General features: G+C 46.0%; 1 protein-coding gene across 1 annotated transcript in view; it reads right to left on the bottom strand.

Moving 5' to 3' along the window:
• Positions 1 to 5,420: 5,420 nt before the first annotated feature.
• The window catches only part of LOC138253554 (ciliary microtubule inner protein 2B-like), a 128,805-nt gene continuing 106,929 nt past the window's right edge, over positions 5,421 to 27,296 (bottom strand). The window contains exon 6 of the mRNA XM_069205795.1: positions 5,421 to 6,649. Within this exon, the coding sequence (XP_069061896.1) occupies positions 6,549 to 6,649 (101 nt within the window). The 3' untranslated portion in view covers positions 5,421 to 6,548. The remainder of the gene's footprint in view (positions 6,650 to 27,296) is intronic.

Genomic DNA, 27,296 nt, shown 5'->3' with positions numbered 1-27,296 from the left:
TGGGTATGCTGTAGATGATCTTGGTGGCTTCTGAGCAGAATGGAGGAAGGCGGACTCTTTGGGTTCTGCCGGCGAGGAAGGAGGCGATCCAGTCTAGGGCTCTGTCGTGGATCCATGCATCGATGGGGCGTGTGCGTAGGGTGTGGTGGCAGACGGTGTCAAAGGTGGCTGAGAGGTCCAGGAAGATGAGGGCCACGGTTTGGCCATTGTCAAGTAGGGTCCTGAAGTCGTCGGTGGCGGCGATGAGTGTGGTTTCGGTGCTATGGTTGCTGCGGAATCCGGATCGGGACAAGTCCGCAGTGTAGTTCTCCTCGAGGAAGTGGGTCAGTTATTTGTTGACAATCTTTTGCTGGAAAGGGGAGCAGGGAGATGGGCCAGACGTTTTTGAGATCCTTTGGGTCCACTTTGGGTTTCTTGAGGAGGTCGTTGATCTTGGCGTGTTTCCAGCTCTCCGGGAAGGTGGCGGTCTTGAAGGAGCTTTCGATGATCTTCCAGACTTGAGGTGCAATGGCGGTGCTCGCTTTGTTGAAGATGTGGTGAGGGCAGGGGTCGGATGGTAAGCCGGAGTGGATGGTGTTCATGATTTTGATGGTGTTGTCACCATTGATGTGGGTCCAGGAGAGCAGGAGGTTGGTGTGGCTGGGGGGCGGTGAGTCTGTGGTGTCGGTGGTTGACGGGGGGTTCAGGGTATTGAAGTTGTCATGTATGTCTACGATCTTGCGGTAGAAGAAGGTGGCTAGGGAGTCGCAGAGGTCTTGCGATGGCAATGTGTTTTGCCATGTTGTACACTTGTGTGGCTCCTGTCCAGCATGGCTAAAAGTTAGGGGTGTGGAGTGTCAGAGTAAAGTGGGGGAGTAGAGTGTCAGAGTAGAGTGTAGAGTGTCAGAGTGGATTAATGGGAGTGTCGTAGAGGGGAGCATGGGGAGTTCAGTGTTGTAGAGTTGATTAAGGTTAAGTGGTTCAGTGAATTGGGGTGGAATAGGACGCAGTGGGTTTGAGTAGATTGAGGTAGTGGGGTGGATCAGATTAGAGTAGAGTGGGGTGGATTGGAATGGGGTGGATTAGATTGGAGTGGGGTGGATTAGATTGGAGTGGGGTGGATTAGATTGGACTGGACTAGAGTGCAGCAGATTGGAGTGAGTGGGGTGGGTTGGAGTGGGGTTTATTAGATTGGAGTGGGGTAGATTGAAATGGGGTGGGATGGATTTGCTTGGGGTGTGGTGTGGTGTGGTGTGGTGGGCTGCAGTGGGATGGACTGGATTGTAGTGGGGTGAGTGGATTGGAGCAGGATGTGTTGGACTGGATTGGGGTGGACCTCTATAGGGTGGATAGGAGCGGGGAGGATCACATTGAGGTGGTATGGATTGGGATGGGTCGGGTGGATGGATTGGGTTGCAGTGGGTGGATTAAACTGGTATGGGGTGGGTTAGACTGGGGTGGGCTGGATTGCAGTAGGGTGGATTGGATTGGTGTTGATTGTAGAGGGGTGGATTAGATTGGGGTGGATTAGATTGGATTGGGGTTGATGGGACTGGAGTATGGTGGATTAAAGTAGGGTAGGCTGGATGGATTGCATTGGAGTGTGGTGGAGTGAACTCGGATGGGATGGGGTGAATTGGATTGGGGTAGAGTGAGGTGGATTTGAGTAGAATGGGGTTGGTTGGAGTGGGGTGGATTGGAAAGGGAAGAGTGGATTTAAATGGGGTGGGTGGGGTGGATCAGGATAGGGTGGTTTGGAGGGGCGGATTGGATTGGAGGCATTGGAGTGGATTGTTTTGGGTGATGTGGGGTGAATTGGATTAGAGTGGGGTAGATTTGGATTGAGAGGGGTGGATTGGATTGAGTGGGATGGATTAGGGTGGGGTGGAGTGGAGTGCATTAGAGGTGGGGCTGATTGAATAGAGTGTGGTGGATTGGATTGAGTGTGGTGGATTGGATTGAGTGTGGTGGATTAGATCGGGGTGGTGTAGAGTGGATCGGATTGCGGTGGGGTGGACTGGATTGGACTGGATTGGAGTGGGGTGGGGTGAATTGGAGTGGAGTAGACTGGAGTGGATTAGGTGTATTGGACTGAAGTGGATTGGGATGGATTGCATTGCAGTGGGTTGGATTGCATTGGGGTGGGGTTGATTGAATTGGTGTGGGCTGGATTAATTAGATGGGGTCCACTGGATTGGAATGGGGGAGATTAAGTTGGTTTGGAGTGGGGATGGATTGAACTGAAGTAGGGTGGTTTAATGTGGAACTGGGTTGGACTGGAGTTGAGTGGATTGGATTAGGTTGTATTGGAGTGGAATTAAATGGGATGGCGTGGGTGGGTTGGATTGGAGTGAGATGATTGGGAAGCAATGGACCTGATTGGAGTGGAGTGGATTGGAGTGGGTGGATTGGTTGGACTGGAGTTTTGTAGGTTGCATTGGAGTAGAGTGGGTTGGATTGAAGTGGGGTGGAGTGTGATGATTGGAGTAGGGTGGGTTGGATTGGAGTGGGGTGGACTGGAGTGGGGTGTGGTGGAGTGGAGTGGATTGCGGTGGTTTGGATTGGGGTGAGGTGTACTGGATTGGAGTGGGTGGATTGGACTGGGCTAGAGTGGGATGGATTGGCGTGGGGTTGGCTGGATTGGAGTGGGGTGGGTTGTGGTGGATTGGAGTGGGGTAAATTCGGATGAAGTGGGGTGGATTGGAGTGGGGCAAATTGGGATGGGTCAGATTGCTTTGGATTGGAGTGGGTTGGTAGTGTTTGGAATGGGGCAGGATGGAGTGGAGTAGATTGTTTTGGATTGAAGTGGGGCAGACTTGAGGAGGCAGATTGAAATGGATTGGAGTGGTGCAGATTGGAGATGGGTGATTTGAAGTGGGACAGATTGTTTTGGAGTGGAGTGGGGCAGAATGTTTTGGAATGGAGTGGGGCCGATTGGGTTGGGGCAAATTGTAATAGGGTGGATTTGAATGGGGTGGCTTGGATTGGAGTGAGTTAGGGTGGGTTGGATTGGATTAGGTTGGTGTGGGGTGGATTGGATGGGAGTAGGGCAGATTGGAGTGGGGCAGATGGGAGATTGTTTTGGATTAAAGTGGGGCAGATTGTTTTCGATTGCAATGGCACAATTGAAGCTGATTGTTTTGAAATTTACAGATTGGAATGGGGCAGATTGTTTTGAATTAGAGTGGGGCAGATTTCTTTGGACTGGAGTAGGGCAGATTGTTTTGGAGTAGAGCAGGGCAGATTGTTTTGGAGTGGAGTGGGGTGACCCGGAGTAGGGCATATTACATTGGGGTTGGTTGGTAGGATTGGAGTGGGGTGGGTCGGAGTGGACTGGATTGGGGTGAGGTGGATTGTTGCGGGCTGAGGTGGGGTGGATTGTTGTGGGGCAGAGTGGAGTCGGATGGATTGGGGTGTACTGGACGATTACGATTATGTGTTAAATCATTTTTTCAGAAATTACACATAATAAAGAAACAATGTCGCTTTGCAATATTTAGAACAAAACTATCGACATCTTTTCAGTGCCCATGAGCAAAAACAAAAGAAAACATGAGTGCAAAGTGAGAAAAGACGACTTGACAAAATAAAAGAAAGTTAGCTATAAAAAATAAAACTTTGCAATTTTGTTTGTCCTGCTCTGCACGTTTTTGACAGTCATATGCCTTCTGTTTGCAGGCCACTAGAAGTTAAAAAGAACAAAATAGTACCTCAATCATGTTAGGAGCAGTGGACGGGCACTGATTAAGCTGAATCAATCATTGCTTGGTCTCTGCTTCACACAGAGGAACAGAAATTATGCCCAGCCTGCAGTAACGAATTACAAGGCTGCATAGCAGTATGTCATGCAAGCCAACAAATGGTAAACGACAGACGGGCTCTATTGGGATGCATCTGTGAGCAAATTACGTTTAGGTGCTTCACAGATGGTGTCCAGATGTGAGGAGAAGAGTTGCCCATGGGTCATGGCCCCAGAGAATATAGACAGAGGGATCCAACTGAGTTCAGAAAGGCATAGAACTGGCAAGTATCCCTGCAGTAGTGGGCCATTGTCCACGTTCTATCGCCCTAAGCAGGGAAGTCCATCAAGTTATTGATTAGTCTACCCTGACTATAGGCTGGGAGGGGGTTGTGTTGGAAAATGGCCTTCTTTGAAGGGTCACCTCAACCTTTTTGCCTCCCTCTTCCTCTTTTTCTGAGCTCGTTTTGGTTGACTTTAGGACTCTGGGCACTTTACCACAGCCAACCAGTGATAAAGTGCATGGGCTCTCTCCCTAAACCATGGTAACATTGGCTCATACCCAATTGGCGTATTTAATTTACTTGTAAGTCCCTAGTAAAGTGCACTGCATGTGTCCAGGGCCAATAAATGAAATGCTACTAGTGGGCCTGCAGCATTAATTGTGCTAGCCCCATAATTAGCCCCTTAACCATGTCTCACGTCTGACATTGCCAGGCCTGTGTGTGCAGTTTCACTGCCACATCGACTTGGCATTTAAAAATACTTTCCAAGCCATAAATTCCCCTTTTCTTACATATAAGTCATCTCTAAGGTAGGTCCTTGGTAACGCATAGGGCAGGTTGCTATATGAGTAAAAGGCAGGACAGGTACTTATACGTTTTACATGTCCAGGTAGTGAAAAATCCCAAATTTGTTTTTCACTACTGTGGAGCCTGCTCCGCTCATGGGCTATCATTAATGATTGCCTTCCATGCTTTTAATTGGACATTTCTGATCTTAGAGGCATAGACTTGTCATATTTGGTATGGTTGGAAAGGTAATAAGAAATCCTACTTACTGGTGAAGCTGGATTCTACATTACTATTTCAGAAATGCCACTTCTAGAAAGTAAGCATTTCTCAGCACTTACTGCCAGTTATGTCTTACAGCCTGTCTCCAATCCACGTCTGGGCTGTTCTGGTTGACAGCTCCCATGGTGCATTCCACCCAGACAGCCATAAACACAGTACACCCAGCTGCATTTGCAATCATCTGCATACAGATGGATTCCCTGGGCAGGAAGGGTGGAGAGGCTCTCACACTTTAAAGTCCAGTGGCTCGCCCTCACTCAAAGGACTGACAACCCCCACCCAGACAGTGCTACTGGGCCCTTCTTTTGCTACATCTTTCATTTGCATTTCATCCATTGCTTCTAAACTGCTTCTAAGATGGACAGCCATCTTGGAATGGTATTGTGTACAGTGTACCATTTCTTCTAAACATGCCATTCATGTTGGACCTTTAAAAAATTCTACATTATGTACAGTATGATTGCAAGACGGTTGCACAGTGCTGTTTATTTTTTTATTGCTAGCATACCATTTAGGCAGGGGCATGCTTTCTTTGTTCTTCTAATTTAATGCAAGAATAAGCTGGTTGGTGGATAAAAGAATGTGAGTGCAAGATTGAGTATTTTTCGATGAAAAATTTAATATCTTGTATTCTCAAACATTTTCTATTCACTATACAAAAACAATTATATACTACGTTGCCTTCACTCCCTAGGAAATCGAAGTATTTTTTGTACATGATATAATAATTCTACATAAAAGTAAATTTCTCCAAACAGTCCACATTTGTGAAATTGAATTCAGTGATTTTGCTACATCAAAGGGAATTTCTTGCTTTTAATAAGCTCATCTCTTTAGGTAGGTGTGAAATATGTGTGGCCATCATTTCTCAGACACAAGTGGTATATTCAGTCTCTTATGGGGGATTTCATACAAAAATGTCCTGTAGGTCACAATCTTGAATTCATCCTTCCAAGATGAATAAAATGACATTCAGCAATAGCAACATCTGTTCTTTCACTGCTTGGTTATTAGTGTGTATTGTTCCTGCTCTGTTAATAAGTGTTCCCAGTCTACCAAGAAGACGCGGACACAACATTGTGTTGATTCACTCAACCCACAGCCCATGCATCGGCAAAGTGGGATCCAGTGCCTCAGTGACCTGGATTATCAGGTTCAGAGTTTGCAGACCCAATAATTTGGGTCTCAGAAACACTTATAATTGTGGGTAGCATAATTCCATCCAGAGGTATAACTCCAGGTGAAATTTCACCACTCGTAATGAGGCCTTCAATGTCTCAGAGGTTTTTTTAACTGTTGCAATAGGATTTCGTGTTGACTATTCCTAGGATAAACAATTGTTTGAATTCTATTTTTAGAGTTGTCTGAGTTTAAGCTACTCTAGTAATTGAGTACCTTTCGATAGCAATACATTTTACCCAATGTTGTCACTAAAGAAGCAGGCAAATCTCTGTGTTCTGTGATTTGTAATTTGTGCTTAGGTTAAATTACAATGTACTCGGTGAATTTAAATGTTTATAGGGTTTTGCAATTCATTTTAATGTTAATTTCGTTAAATATTCTGGTGAAAGTAATGAAACAAACGTCAGCAGCATCACAGAGAGTGACGTGGAACACTTCTGATTTTATTATTAGATTATGGAACACAGGAATTGCATGTTTTGTGTCAGTCATCAAAACTTTGCTTTGGCTTGTTCATGATCAAGGACTGCTGATATCTTCTAACTGAAGGTTGTCCTCTGAATGTTCTTCCACTCTTAGAAGAGTGACGTGTACTCGAAGGGCTTCTTTCTCTGCTGAGCAGGTCCAATATTCACAGTACTCACACCCCACGTCTTCCCGTACACAAAGCTCTGACCTGTGAGAAAGAATAGCATATCGGTTATTTAACTACATAGCTATCAATTGTTTCCATACTAGCTGAATCCAATGACAAAATAATATAGGAAATATTACATTAGGGGTTGATCCGAAATATTGTTGATAAATCTGTCATACCCTGTTTGCGCTAGATTTGTGTCATTTTTTCATGTAAATTCGGCGCAAACTCAAGTCATATATATATTTTAACTTTAGACATATCTAACGAGTTTGAATCATTTTTGGGATGCATGCACCTACCTTGCATCAATGAGATTCAAGGTAGGCGTTCCCAGCCAAAAAATGGTGCCATCCCCATAGCCCCATATTTATCTCCAGTGCAAAAATAAGGCACGGGTGGAAGGAGGAGCTAAATAATGGTGCTTAATGCCTGGATCAGACCAGGTGCCCACCCCAAGCCCCAGGAACACCCCCACCCACAACAGAGGTACACCAAACAATGAGGACACCATCCCAGGTAAATAGGGTAAATATTGGTAAGTATATATATATATATATATATATATATATATATATATATATATATATATATATTGTATTTTTTATTTTTTTAAGTGCCATCGGGGGCCCTAACTTGGGGCCCCCTTCATGGCACAGAATGCAATTGACATGCCCAGGGGACATGTCCCCTGTGCTGGCCATAGGGGTGGTGGTCATGACTCCTGTCTTTACTAAGACAGGAGACTTGTTTTTGGTGGTTGTGCACCAGGAAATTGTGCTAGTCTGGTTAGAGGCATTTGTTTTTGCCACTAACTAGGCTAGCGTCATTTTTCGGGGCACAACCTCCTCCATCCCTATTGCCACCCCCACCCACCTAGCGTCATTTTAGTTGGCGCTGGCCCAAGCTGAGCACCGGCTTGCGCCATTCCATTTATTTGGCACCTGGCTGGTGCTCAGGAATGGCACAAGCCGGTGCTATACTTTTTGGTGCCAAACCTGGCCTGGAGGGGGGCAATTTAGTGTGTGCCGCACTGAGTCACAAATTTCTCCCAACCATAGGCTGATACAGTTTTCTTTACGGAATGCCTGGCTGACAAGATGACATCAACCACCTCTAGAGGAAGGTCGCAGGTGTTCAGTTGTGACCGTTTAATCTCCAAGCAAGAGGTTTGGAGAGTACGAAGGCCCTGGTGCAGAATGCTACCCTCCTGAAGTGGCAGCCTGATCAAAGGACATATGCTCAAGAACAAGAGTTCTTGACATTATACTATCCATGCCAAAATCCAGAGGCTCTAGGATGACCTAGGTCTGGTTGATCCTGATCTTCTTGAGAAATCAGGGCAGGAGTGGCTTCAGTAGAAAGGCATACAGGACTCCAGAGTACCACTCAAGGCAGAACTTGTCACAGATGCCTTGGGGACTCCAGTGAGCAGAAGAGCTGACACTGTGCATTCTCAGTGGTGGCAAACAGATCGAGCCATGGTTCTCAAGTCGTGGAAGAGACCATGTGCCACCTCCTGGTCTACTAGATGTCACTGACTGAGCTTGTTTACCCTAGCATTCAATGTTTAGGCTAGGTGGTTCAAAACAGGAAAAGTTCCTTGGTGGTTCAAACTATTCCAGAGGCGCAAGGTTTCCTGGCACAGTGTCTAAGGCCTCACCCTGCCCTGTTTGTTGCAGTACCACATTGTGTCAGTGTTGTCTGTCAGCACCTTTACCAGCCTCCCTTTGATGGACAACAGGAAGGCTTTAAACACCAAGTGGATGGTCCTCAGCCCCAGCGGCCTTAGAGTCAACCTGACTGAAATCAAGGACCAAGACTGAAAGATCAGGATCATAGGGCCAGATGTAGCAAGTCGGCAATTTGCGACTTGCAAATTGCGAGTCCCTGCGACTCGCAATTTGCAAGTCGCAAATTGCTATGCAGTACGGTGTCTCAGACACCGACTGCAACTCGCAATGGGGTCGCAATGACCCACCTCATGAATATTCATGAGGTGGGTCGCAAATTGCGGCCCCATTGCGAGTATAGGCACTCGCTAACATGGAGGCCTGCTGTCGTCAGCAGACCTCCATGTTCGCGACCTGCTTTAAAATAAAGCAGTTTTTTTTTTTGAAGTGTAGCCCGTTTTCCTAATAGGAAAACGAGCTGCACTTCAAAAAAAACCGAAACCTTTAGTTTCGGTTTTTTTTTCAGGGCAGGGAGTGGTCCCTTGGACCACTCCCTGCCCTGAAAAAATAATTTGGGTTCCAGTCACAAACTGGAAGGGGTCCCATGGGGACCCCTTCCAATTTGCGAGTGGGTTACCATCCACTTGAAGTGGATGGTAACTGCGACTCCATTTGCGACCGCGTACGCGGTCGCAAATGGAATTGCATCCCACTGCGAGTCGCAAATAGGAAGCGAACACCCCTTCCTATTTGCGAGTCGGAAATGCATTTTGCAAGTCGGAGCCGACTCGCAAAATGCATTTCTGAATGGCAAAGTGGCTTTTGCGCCTCGCAAACGGCGATTTTCGCCGTTTGCGAGGCGCAAACACTTTGCTACATCTGGCCCTTAGTCTGAATGTCCTGAAGGTGAGCTGCCACCACTGCCATCACTTTCGTGAACTCCCAAAGGGGCACTGGTTGGATTAAAGGGGAGCACAACAAGTGGGAAATGCTCCTGTCCCACCATGAACCACAGGTAACACCGATGGGCCGGTAGGACCAAAATATGACAATAGACAACCTGCAGGTCCAACCCTTTTATACACTCTCCAGAGTCAAGGGCAAGCAAGACCTGGGCCATGGTGAGCATCTTAAATTTCTGCTTCTGGAGGATAGCATTGACAGGGTGCAGATACAGAATAGGCCGAAGGCCTCCATCCTTCTTTGCCACCAGAAAATAGCAGAAATACAAACCACTTCTCTACCTCTGGCACCAGCACCGTCTCTACAGCCTCTTTGGCAAAACAAGCTTGCACTTCCTGCTGCAAAATGGAAAGATTGTACTCCATCCGTCATTGCAGGTTTGCTGGAAGGTGCGGCAAGGTAGACGGGAATGGTAGGGTATAACGCTGTAGGAAGTTGGCTCTGTATGCACTATTTCAAAGTAAGGAATAGTATGCACAGAGTCCAAGGGTTCCCCTTAGAGGTAAGATAGTGGCAAAAAGAGATAATACTAATGCTCTATTTTGTGGTAGTGTGGTCGAGCAGTAGGCTTATCCAAGGAGTAGTGTTAAGCATTTGTTGTACATACACATAGACAATAAATGAGGTACACACACTCAGAGACAAATCCAGCCAATAGGTTTTTGTATAGAAAAATATCTTTTCTTAGTTTATTTTAAGAACCACAGGTTCAAGTTCTACATGTAATATCTCATTCGAAAGGTATTGCAGGTAAGTACTTTAGGAACTTCAAATCATCAAAATTGCATGTATACTTTTCAAGTTATTCACAAATAGCTGTTTTAAAAGTGGACACAGTGCAATTTTCACAGTTCCTAGGGGAGGTAAGTATTTGTTAGGTTAACCAGGTAAGTAAGACACTTACAGGGCTTAGTTCTTGGTCCAAGGTAGCCCACCGTTGGGGGTTCAGAGCAACCCCAAAGTCACCACACCAGCAGCTCAGGGCCGGTCAGGTGCAGAGTTCAAAGTGGTGCCCAAAACACATAGGCTAGAATGGAGAGAAGGGGGTGCCCCGGTTCCGGTCTGCTTGCAGGTAAGTACCCGCGTCTTCGGAGGGTAGACCAGGGGGGTTTTGTAGGGCACCGGGGGGGACACAAGCCCACACAGAAATTTCACCCTCAGCAGCGCGGGGGCGGCCGGGTGCAGTGTAGAAACAAGCGTCAGGTTTGTAATGGAAGTCAATGGGAGATCTAGGGATCTCTTCAGCGCTGCAGGCAGGCAAGGGGGGGGTTCCTCGGGGAAACCTCCACTTGGTCCAGGGAGAGGGACTCCTGGGGGTCGCTCCTCCAGTGAAAGTCCGGTCCTTCAGGTCCTGGGGGCTGCGGGTGCAGGGTCTCTCCCAGGTGTCGGGACTTAGGATTCAAAGAGTCGCGGTCAGGGGAAGCCTCGGGATTCCCTCTGCAGGCGGCGCTGTGGGGGCTCAGGGGGGACAGGTTTTTGTACTCACAGTCTTAGAGTAGTCCTGGGGTCCCTCCTGAGGTGTTGGATCTCCACCAGCCGAGTCGGGGTCGCCGGGTGCAGTGTTGCAAGTCTCACGCTTCTTGCGGGGAGCTTGCAGGGTTCTTTCAAAGCTGCTGGAAACAAAGTTGCAGCCTTTCTTGGAGCAGGTCCGCTGTCCTCGGGAGTTTCTTGTCTTTTCGAAGCAGGGGCAGTCCTCAGAGGATGTCGAGGTCGCTGGTCCCTTTGGAAGGCGTCGCTGGAGCAGGATCTTTGGAAGGCAGGAGACAGGCCGGTGAGTTTCTGGAGCCAAGGCAGTTGTCGTCTTCTGGTCTTCCTCTGCAGGGGTTTTTCAGCTAGGCAGTCCTTCTTCTTGTAGTTGCAGGAATCTGATTTTCTAGGGTTCAGGGTAGCCCTTAAATACTAAATTTAAGGGCGTGTTTAGGTCTGGGGGGTTAGTAGCCAATGGCTACTAGCCCTGAGGGTGGGTACACCCTCTTTGTGCCTCCTCCCAAGGGGAGGGGGTCACAATCCTAACCCTATTGGGGGAATCCTCCATCTGCAAGATGGAGGATTTCTAAAAGTCAGAGTCACCTCAGCTCAGGACACCTTAGGGGCTGTCCTGACTGGCCAGTGACTCCTCCTTGTTGCTTTCTTTGTTCCCTCCAGCCTTGCCGCCAAAAGTGGGGGCCGTGGCCGGAGGGGGCGAGCAACTCCACTAAGCTGGAGTGCCCTGCTGGGCTGTGACAAAGGGGTGAGCCTTTGAGGCTCACCGCCAGGTGTCACAGCTCCTGCCTGGGGGAGGTGTTAGCATCTCCACCCAGTGCAGGCTTTGTTACTGGCCTCAGAGTGACAAAGGCACTCTCCCCATGGGGCCAGCAACATGTCTCTGGTGTGGCAGGCTGCTGGAACTAGTCAGCCTACACAGACAGTCGGTTAAGTTTCAGGGGGCACCTCTAAGGTGCCCTCTGTGGTGTATTTTACAATAAAATGTACACTGGCATCAGTGTGCATTTATTGTGCTGAGAAGTTTGATACCAAACTTCCCAGTTTTCAGTGTAGCCATTATGGTGCTGTGGAGTTCGTGTTTGACAGACTCCCAGACCATATACTCTTATGGCTACCCTGCACTTACAATGTCTAAGGTTTTGTTTAGACACTGTAGGGGTACCATGCTCATGCACTGGTACCCTCACCTATGGTATAGTGCACCCTGCCTTAGGGCTGTAAGGCCTGCTAGAGGGGTGTCTTACCTATACTGCATAGGCAGTGAGAGGCTGGCATGGCACCCTGAGGGGAGTGCCATGTCGACTTACTCGTTTTGTCCTCACTAGCACACACAAGCTGGCAAGCAGAGTGTCTGTGCTGAGTGAGAGGTCTCCAGGGTGGCATAAGACATGCTGCAGCCCTTAGAGACCTTCCTTGGCATCAGGGCCCTTGGTACTAGAAGTACCAGTTACAAGGGACTTATCTGGATGCCAGGGTCTGCCAATTGTGGATACAAAAGTACAGGTTAGGGAAAGAACACTGGTGCTGGGGCCTGGTTAGCAGGCCTCAGCACACTTTCAATTGTAAACATAGCATCAGCAAAGGCAAAAAGTCAGGGGGCAACCATGCCAAGGAGGCATTTCCTTACAAACGCCTACAAACTATTTGCAGGACCCACCTGTCTGAAGTGATCACTTGTCAACCCAGAAAGGATCACTGGATTCTGCCTCCCACCGGGTGGCTGTGCTCCGTTAAGGACACTCTAAAGAGGCTTGGTATGTCGGGCTGCGGTGGGGGGGTGGATGGGGGATTGGCATACTTGATGGCACATTGGCCTTGGCTGTCTGGCAGACGGCACCTTGCCCACAACCGCAACATTGCTGGGACCCCTGAGGGGGTTGGCAAGCTGCCTCATTCAAAACCATGAAAGGATATTGGAACTGGTGCAGTTGGCGAGGAGTGGTGGAGATGCCCAGACAGCAAGCGATAGACCTGCTATCTTTAAGTCGCTAGAGAGTGGAATCAGCCCTGTCCCTGAACAGGGGTATCTCATTAAAGGACATGCCCATCAGGAAGGACTGGACATCACCGGAAAACTCAGTTGATCTCAGCCATGCTTTGGTGGCATATGGCAACACTGGTGCCAATAGCTTGCCAAATGGAATTGTTGGTGTCCAAGCCGCAATGAATTGGCAACTTGGCGCATCATGACCATTCTGCATTGCCTGAGCTAGGACAGGATGAAGGTTGTCAGGCACACCAGGAAGGACTTGTGCCACAGAATCCCAAATAGCATGGGAGTAGCGCCCAAAGAAGCATCTGATGTTGACAGAGCAGAGGGTCAGAGTGGTGGAGGAAATGACCTGTTTGACAAATGTTTCCACTCATTTAGGTTCCCTGTCAGAGGGAGTGGTAGGAAACATGATCTTATTAGATAGACGCATGGACACTTGTACCAAAGGGATGTTGGGTAAAGGGTGCAGCAAAAAGGAAAGCAGGGACACATGGAACAGGACTATAGCATCTGGCAATTTTTCAGTCAACAGGGGTCGCAGACTATGGTTGACCCAGGCCCCTAACAACGTTTCCATCATTGCCTTATTAAATGGGAGAAGAAGCTCAGCAGACGTTTGTCCAGGTTGCATGACCTCAGTACGAACTTTAGTTTTTACCTCCACGGTGGTGAGCGGGAGTTCGAGAACCTTGCCGTCCTGTGCATAATCACAGCGTAAGAGGCAGATTCCTCCATGGCAGGTTCAAGGGGAGAAAAAAGAGTTGTCTCAAAAGAGGTATTGAGGCCACTAGCCTCCTTCAAGTCCTCATGCCAATAGTCATCATTGTAGGGCTGAGTGAACTCATCACCTTGATCACAGTTATCAGAATCAGTGCCAAAGAGGGAATGCAAAGTGGCCTGCCTCCCTTGAACGACTAGTATATTTAATGGAGGAAGAGGCACCTAAGGCAGAATATAGTGCAACTTCAGTCAAGGTCAAATGGGAGCTGACTCGGCATCAGAGAGAACGATTGGGTTCTCCGGCATTTATGGCGTTAGCATTGGCATCAAGGAACCCAGGGCCAACACAATTCTTGGGCCAAAAGCAGGGTCAAGAGGGGAGCCAGAAGCAAGGTGGGCTAGGAGGGTCCAAACAGTGCTGAAGGCAAACCCATTAGCTGTACTCCAGACAAAGAGCCTCTTGGCTTCATTGGACCCAGAGATGCACCAGAAGGAGTCAGTAGGGATCTGAAGAGCCAGAGCTTGGCTTCAGGGACTTCCTCAATGTGAAGCTTCGGCCCAAGAAAGTTAGGTTGTGCCAGCACTAGTTGTGGAATTTGCTCCAAGGTCAGCTGACTTCATGCGAGATTTAGAACAGTAGTGCTGCCCCCGGACCTGCTCAGGTGAAGGTGAGAGGCATGAGGGAGCATGGCCCTGCATCCATTTTTTGTGTTTATTTTAGAGTTACAAGATGACTTTGTGAATATAGAAGACCAGCCACTCGAGCAGCTCTGACAACTCTGGGAATGGGAATGGAATCAGGATGAACCTTGGACACAGACTGCATCTTGGAGTGGTCCCAACATTCAATCTTCTTATGCTTGCCGATGTAGGGTTTCACCTTGTGCCCCCTGATGGTCTTCAGGCTCATCAATGCACAGTCAAGTGAAGGCCTTGGAGTTGTGGCTCGGCTCCAGGCACCACAAGTATACCTGGTGGGGATCTGACACTGATGTTAGTTTGTAACAGTCCCTACAGGGCTTAAAACCTGAAGATTTTGAGGGTGACAACCCTTGCACACTTGAGAAAATTTGAGCTGAAATGTCTTTAAGAAACACATTCCCAGGCCAAGTTTTTCTGCTCCCATGCCTTTCCCTGAAAGCCTGAAATTACATTAGTTTGTGTGTTGGCAAAAAAAAACGAACATGATGGCACTCAAATACGACAAAGTTGGGAGAGCAGTCAAACGGGTTCAGAAAAAACAAATTAAGAAAGGATTTTTGGGAATATGCAACGACTTAAATGTTTGGCAGAGAGACATGCCTCATTTAGTTATGACTGAAACGAGTACAGAAAACACATTGCAATAAATTTACTTGTCATGGCTATGGTTTTCAAGTTTCCATTCTGCTTAGGTGTAACATATATATGTTTGCAGGGTGCTCATGTGTGACATTTCCTAGACTGAAGTGTGACACTTTATTGTAAAGTTAAGTAATTGACTGAAGCAAATACATTTCACCACCTTCTTCCAGAGGTATATCCAGTGCACAATAGCAGAGGACTTGCCTTTACATCAGCAGGGAAAATCCCAGCAGCAGAAATTCACTTCACTGTGGCCTCTAACATCATCAGGACACCCTGCCACCAATGCTTTTCTGACAAACACCTGACACTATTGCCTATGTAGTGAAATTTAGTGAAATCATGGGCCGGCTCCACTTGTCTGAAGCCCCCTACATTCTGTTTTGCTACAGTGTCACTGACCACCTCGTCATACACGAAAGCTAGATCATATTTTGTAAAACCTAAAAAAACTAAAATAACCTGTGGTACTGCTTTGGATGCCACCAATATGAAAACCAAAGCATATCTAATTAGAGACATTGAAGAAGGATCACAAGTCACAAGCCACTAACGTTCCCGGAAAGAATTACTTGACCTTTATACTGAAACTTCACATTAGTCATATTTAGCCAGTTTGCGTTCATTCGTTGCAATCTAGGTTTTGTAGTCCTGCTTCTAAAATGGCAAAATGAAAATTACAATATCAGAATGCAAAGAAAAACAAGCATTGTGAAAGCCAATAAGTCTGGTGTTGTCTACCAGCCTTTGGCTTTGTCCATGCTTGTTTTGTCATGTTAACGTACAATACTTTATCGTTGGGGAAGTTGCCATGCCTTCATCCATTTACAAAAAATAAAACAGTGGCTAAAGGCAAACATACTTTTGTCTCAGAAAGCATCAACTGCTAAAATAGTCTCTGGCACTTCAGGAAAATACTTTCTGTGTGGATGCGCTCATGTGAAAGGGAAGAATGCTGTCACTCACAGTTAGCCAAGGGTTTAAGTGGGTGACCCTCTCCATCACGTTGTATGATGAAGAAGGTGGAAGAAAAATGTAAATGACATAATAGACAAATGGATGAAGAGAGCTGGTTGAAAGCCCAAATACGTACATTGTATACATAATTTTAGTTAAATCAAGACGTCTTGGCTTGCACCAGACCTAAATAAGTATTAGCAAAACCAATAGGTCCACCCTTGTCAATCAAAGTCATCTCCGGAGCAATGGTTTTATTTATGTATTTACCTATCTTACGTTATTCTTCACAACCATATAACAAATAAAATATATTTCTTTTTAAAAACCAAGCTGATGGTGGTTGTAAGCGTCCAATAAAAGTACAAAAGTACAATGAAAGTAAGTAGGAAAAAAAGCTAAATTTTGCACCTGAGTTTTCCAATGCTCATTTCAGGAATGGATTACACTCTTTATTTAAAAGCTGCAGATTACCAGCAAAGTAATTTTTATGATGTAATAGCAGCCTCTTACTGGTATATTAAGTAAACCTCTAAGGAATGTTCACCTGACTGCCAAGAAACTTAAATGTTGGTTGTTTCACACAAAAATAGGGAATTGTTGTTATTTTTTCTGGTTTTCTTTTTTTTTCTTTAGCAGCACTATTCGTCTGCCAAATAAGAGGCAGAGATGTCAATTATGTATTTCTAGCAATGGCAATCGAAATGAGACAGGAGCTCTTTCTCATAATAGGCAGAGATGGAAAGGATGACCACTCGCTGACGCACCCATTCTAATGACAGCATCGCACCCAGGCAGTTATTTTGTCGCAACGGGTGGCAGTTTGTCTCCTAAAGCATGTGATATCCCAGAAAAAGAAAAACGTAGCATGCAGTCGTGGCTCACGGCAACCAGAAGGGGCAAGGCAGGGCGGTGTGCGGAGGGGGGGATAAATAACAATTAAATGAAAAAGTAATAACATTTTTAAAAAACTTTCCTTCTCCCTTGCCGCTACGCCGCTTCTCTATCCCTCGTAGCTTCAGGCTGCAGACACAGGCTCACAGCCTGCCCTGCGGCTAATCCTGATGCTGCTCAAAACAGGCAGACAGCTCTCAACTGTGTTGCTGGGCTGGCAAGAGCCTACTGTGAATGTGTGTTTGGACGGCCCAAGACGGCGGGCCAAACACACATGCACTCTGATGGGGAGTGCTGTGCACTCCCCTCACTGCTCTTCACCCTGTGGCCCAGCCCCTTTTACCAAAAAATTATAATAAGCACAGTTTATTATTGTTTTTTTTGTAAAACGTTTGCAGCTGCCGCTGCTGGCAAGGAGCGACACTCCTCCGCCCTAATGGAGGAGCCGCCCCTAATAGCATGGCATTCCAAAGCAGTGAAGGTCTGATCCATGAAATGTCCTGAGAACAATGGGAAGGGAAAATGCCAGAAAGGAAATATCAATATGAAAATAAGGACACGCTGCATACTTTTTTGATGTTTTCTGACTCCAGAGCATTTCTTTGAGTTAAGAGGGCAAAAACCACGGGATATATTTATGTTTCGTCTGTTTTGTCTATAATACTTCAGAAATGTAAAGGGGTTATTGTTAGAAATGGTGTTTCTGGTTGGCTCTGGTATGTACCTAGGCCAGGCAGAACCCACCACTCTAGTCAGGGCGAGGGAGTTACACACCAAAGATAACCCCTGCTTACCCCCTTGGAGGCTTGGCACGAGCAGTCAGGCTTATCCCATAGGCAATGTGTAAAGCGATTGCACATCACACACAGCACAAGTAGCACAATACATACATCACAAAGGAGACGCTACAACAAGTTATATATCAATAAACTGTATTGCATAAAACATCATTAGGACAAACACAAAAAGTCTCAGTAATACCCTACACAAGCAGTGGTCAGACCATTACACAGATTACTACTATTCTGCAAAAGCAAGCAGTAGTCAGATAAACATATAGGTTACTACTATCCTGCAACACAAGCAGTAGTCAGGTTGTCATTACCACCAACATACACGTCAAAATAAGCATACCAAGACATAATTATGAATGCAACTAGAAAGAAATGGTCCTTACACTGTACGTGTTATGTTCTATGCCATCAATGAGTGAGATGCACCCTGCTACAACATCACAGTAAGGCCAAAGGAGAAGGGTTGCTTCTGTCATACATATTATAAAGACAATATCCTCCCAGTGCAGATTATGCAGGCCCTGAAAATGTGTCCATCGCCGATCAAGGCAAAAACGATGTAACACAGAACATTAGGTCATGGACGGCTGGGAAAACACTCAGAGCCGTACCTGCACTTCTTTTACGGCGAATGTGGAGACTGGGGCACACTCCGTCCCCACAGGAGCTCCTGCGCTCCTATTACCATAAATGCAGGAAAAAGAAAAAAAGGGAGGGCTCAGCAGAGACTGGACCTCCGTCGAGGTTACCTCCCTGTCTTGCGAGCCAAACAATTCTGCCGCTGAAAATAAGTAGAGGGGCTTACCCTCAGCAACCACCGCCTCCATGATCGTCGGTACTTCCAATGCAGGGGATGGGGAGGACTGAAAGGAGGACACCTCCTGGGTGAAAGGCGACCCCTCTACCCACACTGGGGCCACCTACGACAAGTAACCCTCACCCAGGCGGGGCCTCCATTGAGGCTTCTGTTCCCCTGGACAAGTCACCTTCCTGCATCCTTGGAGACTCCACACCTCCCTTCCCAACAATGCGGCCAGGTGGGGTGAGCCTCCTGGCTCAGGACCCGTCCTCATGCGGGACAAGGCCTCTTAGTCCTCTAGGGGGCCAGGCACACTCCCCACCTCCCCGGCCAGCAGAACTCTCCACTTCTTCTTGGTTCCTGCGGTCATGGTTGTCCAGCTTGGGCTTCAGTGGTGATTTTGCACACAAGTAAGTGCCTGCCAGAGACCTAGTGGCACAAGAGAGTGTGCGCCTCTTCTGTGCTGCCGGCGGCTCCTTGCGGCCACTCCACACCTGTAAAGAGGGCAGGCGCACATAGGGTGGCACAGGAGTGCTTTCTGGTGTCCAGGCGGGTGGACAATAATTAAAGAGAAGCGCTCTTCATGTGCTGCATGGACCAGAGTGGAGCGTTCTACACGCTCTGATCATAAGACAGTAAATAAAGCAAGGAGCTACCCACAGCACTCCCCATGCGCTGGGCTTCACCGAGACACTCAGAGGGGGACACGAAGGCAGACTGCAAGTGACGGGGAGACCAGCACCCACAGGCAGGTAGGGGTAATCACCACAAACAGTCCAGCAAAGCCAGTCCAGTTCAAGCCTAGAGGGGCAGCTGGTCAGCAGGGCAACAAGCAGAAAAGCAATCCTGATGGGTCCTTTGTGCCACCTACTTGACACCTGGCGACAGGGCAACAAAAAGAAGGGCAGTCCAGATAAGTCCTTTGTGCAGTCCAGTAGCCCCTCAGGCAGAGGTCCGGTTAAAGTTCCAAAAGTGGTCTAAAAATGTGGAGGACAGTCCCCTGTACTTATACTTATTTTGGGCAGCCTTCATAAAGGGGGAGAAGAGGCTCCGAACAGTACTAACCGGTTCCAGAAGTCTTCCCTTTCTCCTCCGGTACTGGTTCCAAACATCAGTGGTGGATAAACGAGCCCCTTGTGTGAGGCCAGGGCACAGCCTTTACAAATGCAGGTGTGCCCCACCTCTCCCTCTCCCAGCCCAGGAAGACCATTCAATATGCAGATGCACTCTTATGACACCTCCATCCTCCCTGTATACAGGCTGTCTGAAAGGTATGCACAAAGCCCAGCTGTCACTCTGCTGCAGATGTGGATTGGTGATTATCTGCAAAACACCGAAGTCATAAGCACAGAGAAATGCCCACTTTCTAAAAGTGGTGTTTTTATGATGGTAATAAAAAACCCACCCACACCAGTAAGCAGAATTTCTCACCACCCTTACAACCATACCAAACATGCCTACTTACCCCTCATAGATCAGAAAATACCACTTAAACATATGTTAGGGCATTATCAATGCAATCCTATGAGAGAGGCAGCACTCACAGTAGTGAGAAACCAAATAGACTGTCATGCTAGGGCATGTAGTACGTAAACACACGTCCTACCTTTTACATACACAGCACCCTGCCCATAGGGCTAACTAGGGCCTACCTTAGAGGTGAATTATATGTAGTAAAAGCGGAGTTCTAGGCCTAGCAAGTAAATTTAGATGCCAGATTCCTGTGGCAGTAAACTGCACATGCAGGCCCTGCGGTAGCAAGTTTAAGACAGGTTTGCAAGGCTACATCTGTGGGTGCTGCAAGCTCCACTGGAGGCCCACTAGTAGCATTTACTTTACAGGCCCTGGGTATAGGGATACCACTGTACAAGGGACTTACGGGTAATTTAAATGTGCTAATCAAGCGTAACTAATCATACCAAGCTTAGAAGGGAGTGTACATGCACTTTAGCACTGATCAGCATTGGTAAAATGCCCACAGTCCTAGCGTCAACAAAAAATAGGAGGAGGAAGGCAAAAGGTTTGGGAATGACCCAGTAAAAAGGGCCAGGTCCAACAGCCATCTAGTCATAGATATCAGAGAATGCACTGAAACACAATTCAACATCATTACACAAAGTGGTGTCCTAGAATCTTTATTGTTGGGGTGTGTTCTTGTAACAACAGGGTAAAGACAGCTACAAAGCCATGTTGCATTGTACTAGGATGTGGGATGAAAAGGGTAAAGAGGGGACCGGCAAGGCCCTTCACTAGCTGCCTGTCTGGGGTGTTTCCTCTAACGCACTACGTCACTGTGTCAGTTACTGTACATTATCTGGAATTTATGAGGAGTTAAATAAGCCTACATGCAGCCTCCAATGTATCACATACAGCTGAGGCTTCATATTATGCATTTCTCCTATTTTACTGTTTTATTTCACAGCTTTTCAACGCACTACAAGACCTACAATCATGTGGGTAAAACAGGAAATGACAAACAGCTATAGTCAAGCAGACATAGAATACATAGAGCTTTCTAAATCATGACTTCCTCTTTTCTCTTGTGGTGGCACTTAAGCTTTCAGCGTGGTGGAGGAGTTGTCTTTGTTTGACTGGTCTGTGTTGCTGGCTTGTCATTTTGTGCCAGATAATTTGGGGCTGGGCAAGCGTTTTTGGGTTGCCATTGAAGACAATGCACTCTGCCCAATAGGGGTTGTGTTAGAAATGCAGGTTCATTTATTTATTTCATTGGCTTCAAAGCAGAGCTTCCAGGGACCAGCACCAGTTGCGCTTTTAACTACCATACTTGTCCCACTCCAAACCCCTCCACAACATAACATATTTCTTACGCCACTAGGCATGACATGTATACTGTTGGGATTATAGGCCACAGTTTTTCTTTATTTCTCATGTATGATTAGAACCTCTCCCTTGACGATGTGTGTGTGGGGGGGTGTGTGTCAGTTGTAAATCATTCTGACATGACCTGTCACAAATAGTGCCCATCATAAATCAGTCTCTGGTTAGTCAAATATTAGGTCATAAATCATTTATTACACATCAATGATAAGCCATAAATCATATATGTCAACTTGGGAGGTAAATAGAGTTCTCTCTGTTGGGTTGCCCCCCATCACCTGACTTATCCTGCCGTAAGGCACCCCCAGGTAAGCAGCCTCTATTTGGCCATCCCACCCTTCTGGGGTATTACTTTTTTTTAGCAGCCCTTGCTCCTTGGCTTACCGTCTTTCCAGACTGCCTCCTCCTTCCCTACTGCAGCTTTGTCACTTCCTTGGGTGTGGGAGTTGCTTCTGTAACATGATCCCTCGCTCTTCCTTGAATGAGCGTCCTTTGGAGCAGCGCAACTAACATTGACAATGGCTCCCCCACTCTGTCATACCCTCAAAGGGCCATTCAAAACATGTATCTGGCCACTGATTGGCCTCGAGGTGTTCCCTCCCTTGGAGCTCCTTTTGGCGTGCATACCTCAGACCCCCATTTTCTGTGTGAGGGTGCATTGAGGGGTTCCTCCTCCCTGGCGATATCTCGCACCTGCCCAGAACTGTTTTTTCGCCTCAGTGTCCATTAAGGCGCATGCCCTTCATGACCTTGACAAGGGCGGCCTTTGCCAAATCACTTTCAGCAGGGCATGGCAGAGCTATCCGGGGTGAAAAGGCTATCCGGGGTGGTAACTGTTCCTCTCAGTGGAGAGGTGTCAGTGTTTAACTATTTTCATACTTAGCATGAATGCTCTGAAAGGGCATTTGTTTGTTTCTGCTGCGGTAAAAGCGAACATGAGTGTGCTAGCTTTGTTTATCTCTTTTGTGTGAGATGCACTCAAGGGGTTCATGTGTTTTCTGATATGTTTCCTCAATTACATATGTTGATGTAATACTCTGTGCTTGTTCAAAGTAGAATGTTATATCTGCTCACATCGTTTGCGATATGTCTGTATATTTACCTAAAGTCCTTTGCGAGGTTGCCTAAATTCTCTTGCTATTTTGTCACTTCATCACTATTGGAGCTTTGATATATGTAAAAAAAAAAAAAAAAGAGGTGTCTGATGTGATTCAATTCCCCGAGGTTGGCTAACTTAAGTCATCATGGAAGATCACAGTGGTCAGGACCGTGAAAACAATGTGGGGGAGTCTGAGGAAGAAATGTCTAAGAGATCTCATCTTCTTTTAGGAATGTAACATTGGTAACTCTGTGGCAATGGATATTAGTAAATCTTTATTGGTGCCCTTAGGGGGCAAACAAATGTCTAAAATTAAGCAACTGGTGGTGCAAGAGGGAGAAGTGGATGGCAATGTTTCAGTTGCACAGTGGATGATTGACCAGGTGCATGGTTGGTGTGATCCCTTTTGGATTCAGATGGTGGGCCCCTTATGTCTTATGGTGACTTAGATGAATTGTGCTTGGGTGGTCTTTACTATAGTGACACAGGGTATGGTGGTTCTGACACTGCTAATATGACTAAAAAGGCAAAAGTGATAAACCTCAGGAGATTATCCTAGACTTCAAGGGTAATCTTATCTTTGATCCCTTCCTTCTACAACATCCTCACTCTGCTGAGTGGTTCCCACTTTCTTTTGTTGAAGAGCATATAAGTTCATGGATGAAAACACAGGTTGACAAGGTCACCAGAAGCAAGATGAGGACTGAATGCCCTAGGCCCACTATTTCTGATAAGTTGGCGCTTACTCCTAGTATTGATCCTAAAATAGTGACTTTCTTTAACAATGGGGGGAAGGTTCTCAGCAAAGGGGTTCAAAAGGCATGGGAAGCATGCCTTTGACAAAGTGTTGGATATCTTAGAGCCTTTAGCTAGGATTTTGTTTTCAGCTGAGCAACTGAAGTCAACAGGGGAGTCCTTAGACCCTTAAAGTATGTTCTGGTGGGCCCAGTGGGTGCCGTGTTTTCTAGATGATGCCAATGCAGGCTTTCCTTTAAAAGGAGGAAATGTTTGCTGTTACAAATAGACCCCATATTGGGAGATCTCGTACGTTCTGAAAGCTTTGCAAATTCACAGGGTACCTTGTTTAGGGATGAGTTTCGGGATGAGTTTATTTGGGAAATTGGGCACTATGTGCAGGGTTTTTCTTCCCTTGATAAGGTGCATGTTTCTTTAATGAAAGTTTTTGGGAGGGTCTCTCCCCGGGCCAGAGGATACTGGGGCCATTTCACTGGCTGTCAGTTTCCCTCCTTCAAACACTAATACAGCTGACCATTCAAATACATAGAAACCTTTGTTTTTTCCTCACAGGAGAAGATGGACAGTTTTGGCCCAGCCAGTCCTGGGATGACGAAGTGCAAAGTGAGAGAGTGCTCTCTTCAATTTGCCCAAGTCAGGAGGAGGTTGGCTCTCTTTGTAAAGAAATGGGGAAATATTTCCAAACATCCATGGTTTCTACAAACTATCAATGGTTTCCTTCTAGACTTTTTGGAGATTCTCATTCAAATCAGACATCTGGCTCTAAAGGTTTTATGCCAGGAAGGGGAGAACTTGATCTCCTCAGATGTCCGGGAACCTCTCCTAAATGGGACAACATAGCTGTTTTATTAATCCAGAATGGTTTGTCAGCAATATTTTTCTGGTCCAGAAGAAAATCAAAATATTCAGACTGGAAATAAATTTAAAGGACCAGTTTGCACTCTATTGCTATTTCAAGATGGAAACTGTACTCTGCCTAAAGGAAAGGTTGCAAATGAGGGATTGGATGGTTTAACTGGATCTTAAGGATGCTTACCTGACGGTTCTCATATTCCAGGTCACAGGAAGTTTCAGAGAAACCTTTGACATGGAAATCTATGTTCAAATCCCTTCCTTTCAGGCTTTCTTCAGCACCTTGGTGTTTAACCAAGTTTTTGAAGCTGGTTTCAGCCATTCTGCAGTCTCGGGCACTACGACTGATTGTGTACCTGGATGACATGATATTCTTCAGTCAGCAGAGGGTTCTTTTGGTGGATCAAGTTCAGAGGGAGACAGTCTTCATTTAGAATCTGAGATTTATAGTAGTTGTAAAGAAGTCATATCTCTCTCCTTCCCAGCAAATTGACTTTTTGGGCTTTCTAGTGGATTCAGAGAAAAACTGTTGATGTTGCCAGAGTCGAAGTGGAAGGGGATCCAGAAGGTCTTTCCTGGTTCAGACCCATATCTCGCTCAGACATCTGGCTAGGATTACAGGTCTTCCTTGTAGTCTCCAGAACACCAAATAAACCATCACTCTAGAGGATTGGACCTAGTGGAGACCAACCAGAAGGAGTCACTGGATCCTATTACTTGGACTCCAGAATAAATACAATTGAGGCAAGAGGAACTGTTGTGGTTATTGCTGATTTTCTGATTTTTCATTTTATCCATAGACTGTGAAAACCTTTTTTAGGGGATGCTTTGAGAAAAGAGGCAGTCATTATTTGGAGACCCCTTTTTTTGTACCATGTGTGATTGAATATATTTGTTTGTCATTTCCTATTCTGTCCACAGGATTGTGGTTCTTGTAAGGCATTCAAAAGCTGTGAAACAAAACAGAAGAGAAATACATAATACATGCCTTTGTTGTCTTAATAAAATCAGGAATCTCCTTCCCAACTGGCTTGGAGAAATTGCAATTTGTGGAAAGCAAACAATGGAAGCAAATGTTGAAAGTAGTGAAACGTTCATTTATTTGCACTTCTAAAGTGCTGCATGATGAATTACTGGTACTTTGCATAACAATAGGGGATATGGGCATTGTTACTTAAAAGCTGATGATTTACCAGCTCATCCCACAGGCACTTAGGGGCGTATTTATAGGCCCCTAGCGCCACCTTGCGCCACATTAATGTAATTTATTTTGACGTTAATGTGGCCCAATGAGGCCAAAATCCCTGTGCCATATTTACAGAGTGGCGCAATGCATGCATTGTGCCACCCTGTAACCCTTTGCGCTACATTATGCCTGCACCAGGCATAATGTATGCAAAGGGAGCGTTCCTCTGTTAGTTGAGCCGGAAAATAGCATAAGGAAATCTATGAGATTTTCTTACGCCATTGTTTACGGCACTTTTAATGTCTGTTCATGAGCAGGCGTTAAAAGGGACCATGCGTTCTTTATAATGGGGTTCTATGTACTCTGCAGAAGTAGCGCCAATATTTTGGCGCTACTCCTGCAGAGTACATCAATGGCGTCATGAAGGATGACGCTATTGTCCCCTACCTTACACCATGGTGCACCATATTTTAAATACGGCGTACACATGGTGGCGGTAGGGGGGTGTTGAGGGGTGCAGGGAAAGTGCCACTGCACTAGGAGCAGCACCACTTTCCATAAATCTGGCCCTTAGGCCCATATTTATACTTGTTTTGAACCGAATGTGCATCTTTTTGACACAAATTCGGTGGTAAACTAATTCCATATTTATACTTTGGTGATGGACCCATCTTTTTAATAACACTGTGTCGTAGTTTGACTCTTGTTCTAGGCAAGACTGCTGGTTTAGGGATGATAGCACTTTTGTTTGTAGCCGACTAGGCCAATCCTACAACTAATCGCAACTGTCGGCCCGACCCTCCCGGCTCAAAAGCAGTACCTCACCAAAAACCCACATAGTAAAAGGTGATTTGTGGCAGCATTTACGCATGGACTTAAGAGTGCAACATCTCAGGTGAGTCATGGTTAAACACGGAGTACCCTTTTCTCACATGAGCAACAAGTCTCAGTCATACACAGGCAATGAAGGAGATGCAGTAAAGTTTTCAATAGGTTTTATTAACAAGACTGCAATCTACTGTAAAATGCATGGGCTGCAATGATTAAGATAATGAACAATGCAAGAAACAGAATTGTAAAAACGAGAGTCATGAATATAAAGACCCCCACCATCTTGCAACAACATGAGATGTGAAATAGGCCCTAATACCCTAGCATGATGAACCTAATCTCTAACCTAAAGAAAGCTAGGTGTGTTAAACCTAATCTTCCAGTACCATGTCCATGAGAAAAGCCCCCAACCTTTGTTTCATTGGAATGAGGTCTCTAGATCAGACTCCGTGGGGACACGAAGGCTGGGTCTGCATCAAGGCGACATGTAGCATAGATAGCATTGATGGCATCTGGTAGGAATCCCTCTGATAACCCTGTCTGCGTGAAATGTATTTATACAGATCTTGTAGGACCCCTGATGCAGGTATGTTCCCAAACAGCAGATAAGAAGCCATGTTTGGGGTGGCAATTACATAAATAATATTTTCCAAAAGTACATTATGTTCTTGTCACACGTAAGTGTGAAAGAACATGACGTGAATACCTCCGTATATCACTTGTCTTTGACACTGATAGTGACACCTTCACAGAGTAGCAATGATAACACGAAATCAAAACATCTTCCTAACTATAAACATAGCAGTCATCTTGGAAGAAATAATTAAATAAATGCTCTAAAACAGAGCAGGCTAAGTAGGTTAAAAGTCAGTAGGTGACGGGGCACAGGCCTGCAAGCCAGAAGGCTAAGCTATCTCCTGATTCTAAATAAAAACCAAATAGGATCCACTACAACTGCACCCTGTCCTTGGGCCTAACTAGGTCCTACCTTAGAAGTGACTTATATGTAATAAAATAGAAGGTTTGGGCATGGCAAGTGGGTGCTCTTGCGAGGTTCAAATGGAAGGTTAAAATAGCATACACAAACTCAGCAGTGTAATAATATTTCTTTATTTCGGCTAAAAGCCATAAAAGCATTCGAAGAAAATAGATACATGTGAACGTTAGTCTTAAAGAATAAGACTTAGCTTTAAAAAGTAATCTAAAATATTGCACACATAGTAAGCTATCCAGAGCCCTAAAACATTTACAAGGTAATAAATACATATATACATTAAATCTTAGAAGGATAAAACTAATTAAGATCAATCTGTAATGTCACGTGGTTAGTGACCTGTCGGTCTATGGCATCTTAACAGATCAGTAGTCAACCAGACCTCTTTGTGGGGGCAGACTCCACAGTGGAAGGCCTCAGACATGAAAAGGCTACTGTAGTGGGTGGCACAATCAGTTCTGCAGGCCCAGTAGTAGCATTTATTTTATAGGCCGTGGGCACAGACAGG

This window comes from Pleurodeles waltl, chromosome 1_2 (genome assembly GCF_031143425.1).
Source record: "Pleurodeles waltl isolate 20211129_DDA chromosome 1_2, aPleWal1.hap1.20221129, whole genome shotgun sequence".
Classification (NCBI taxonomy): Eukaryota; Metazoa; Chordata; class Amphibia; order Caudata; family Salamandridae; genus Pleurodeles; species Pleurodeles waltl.
Note: the sequence above shows the minus strand (reverse complement) of the source record. Positions and strands in the feature narration are given on the sequence as shown.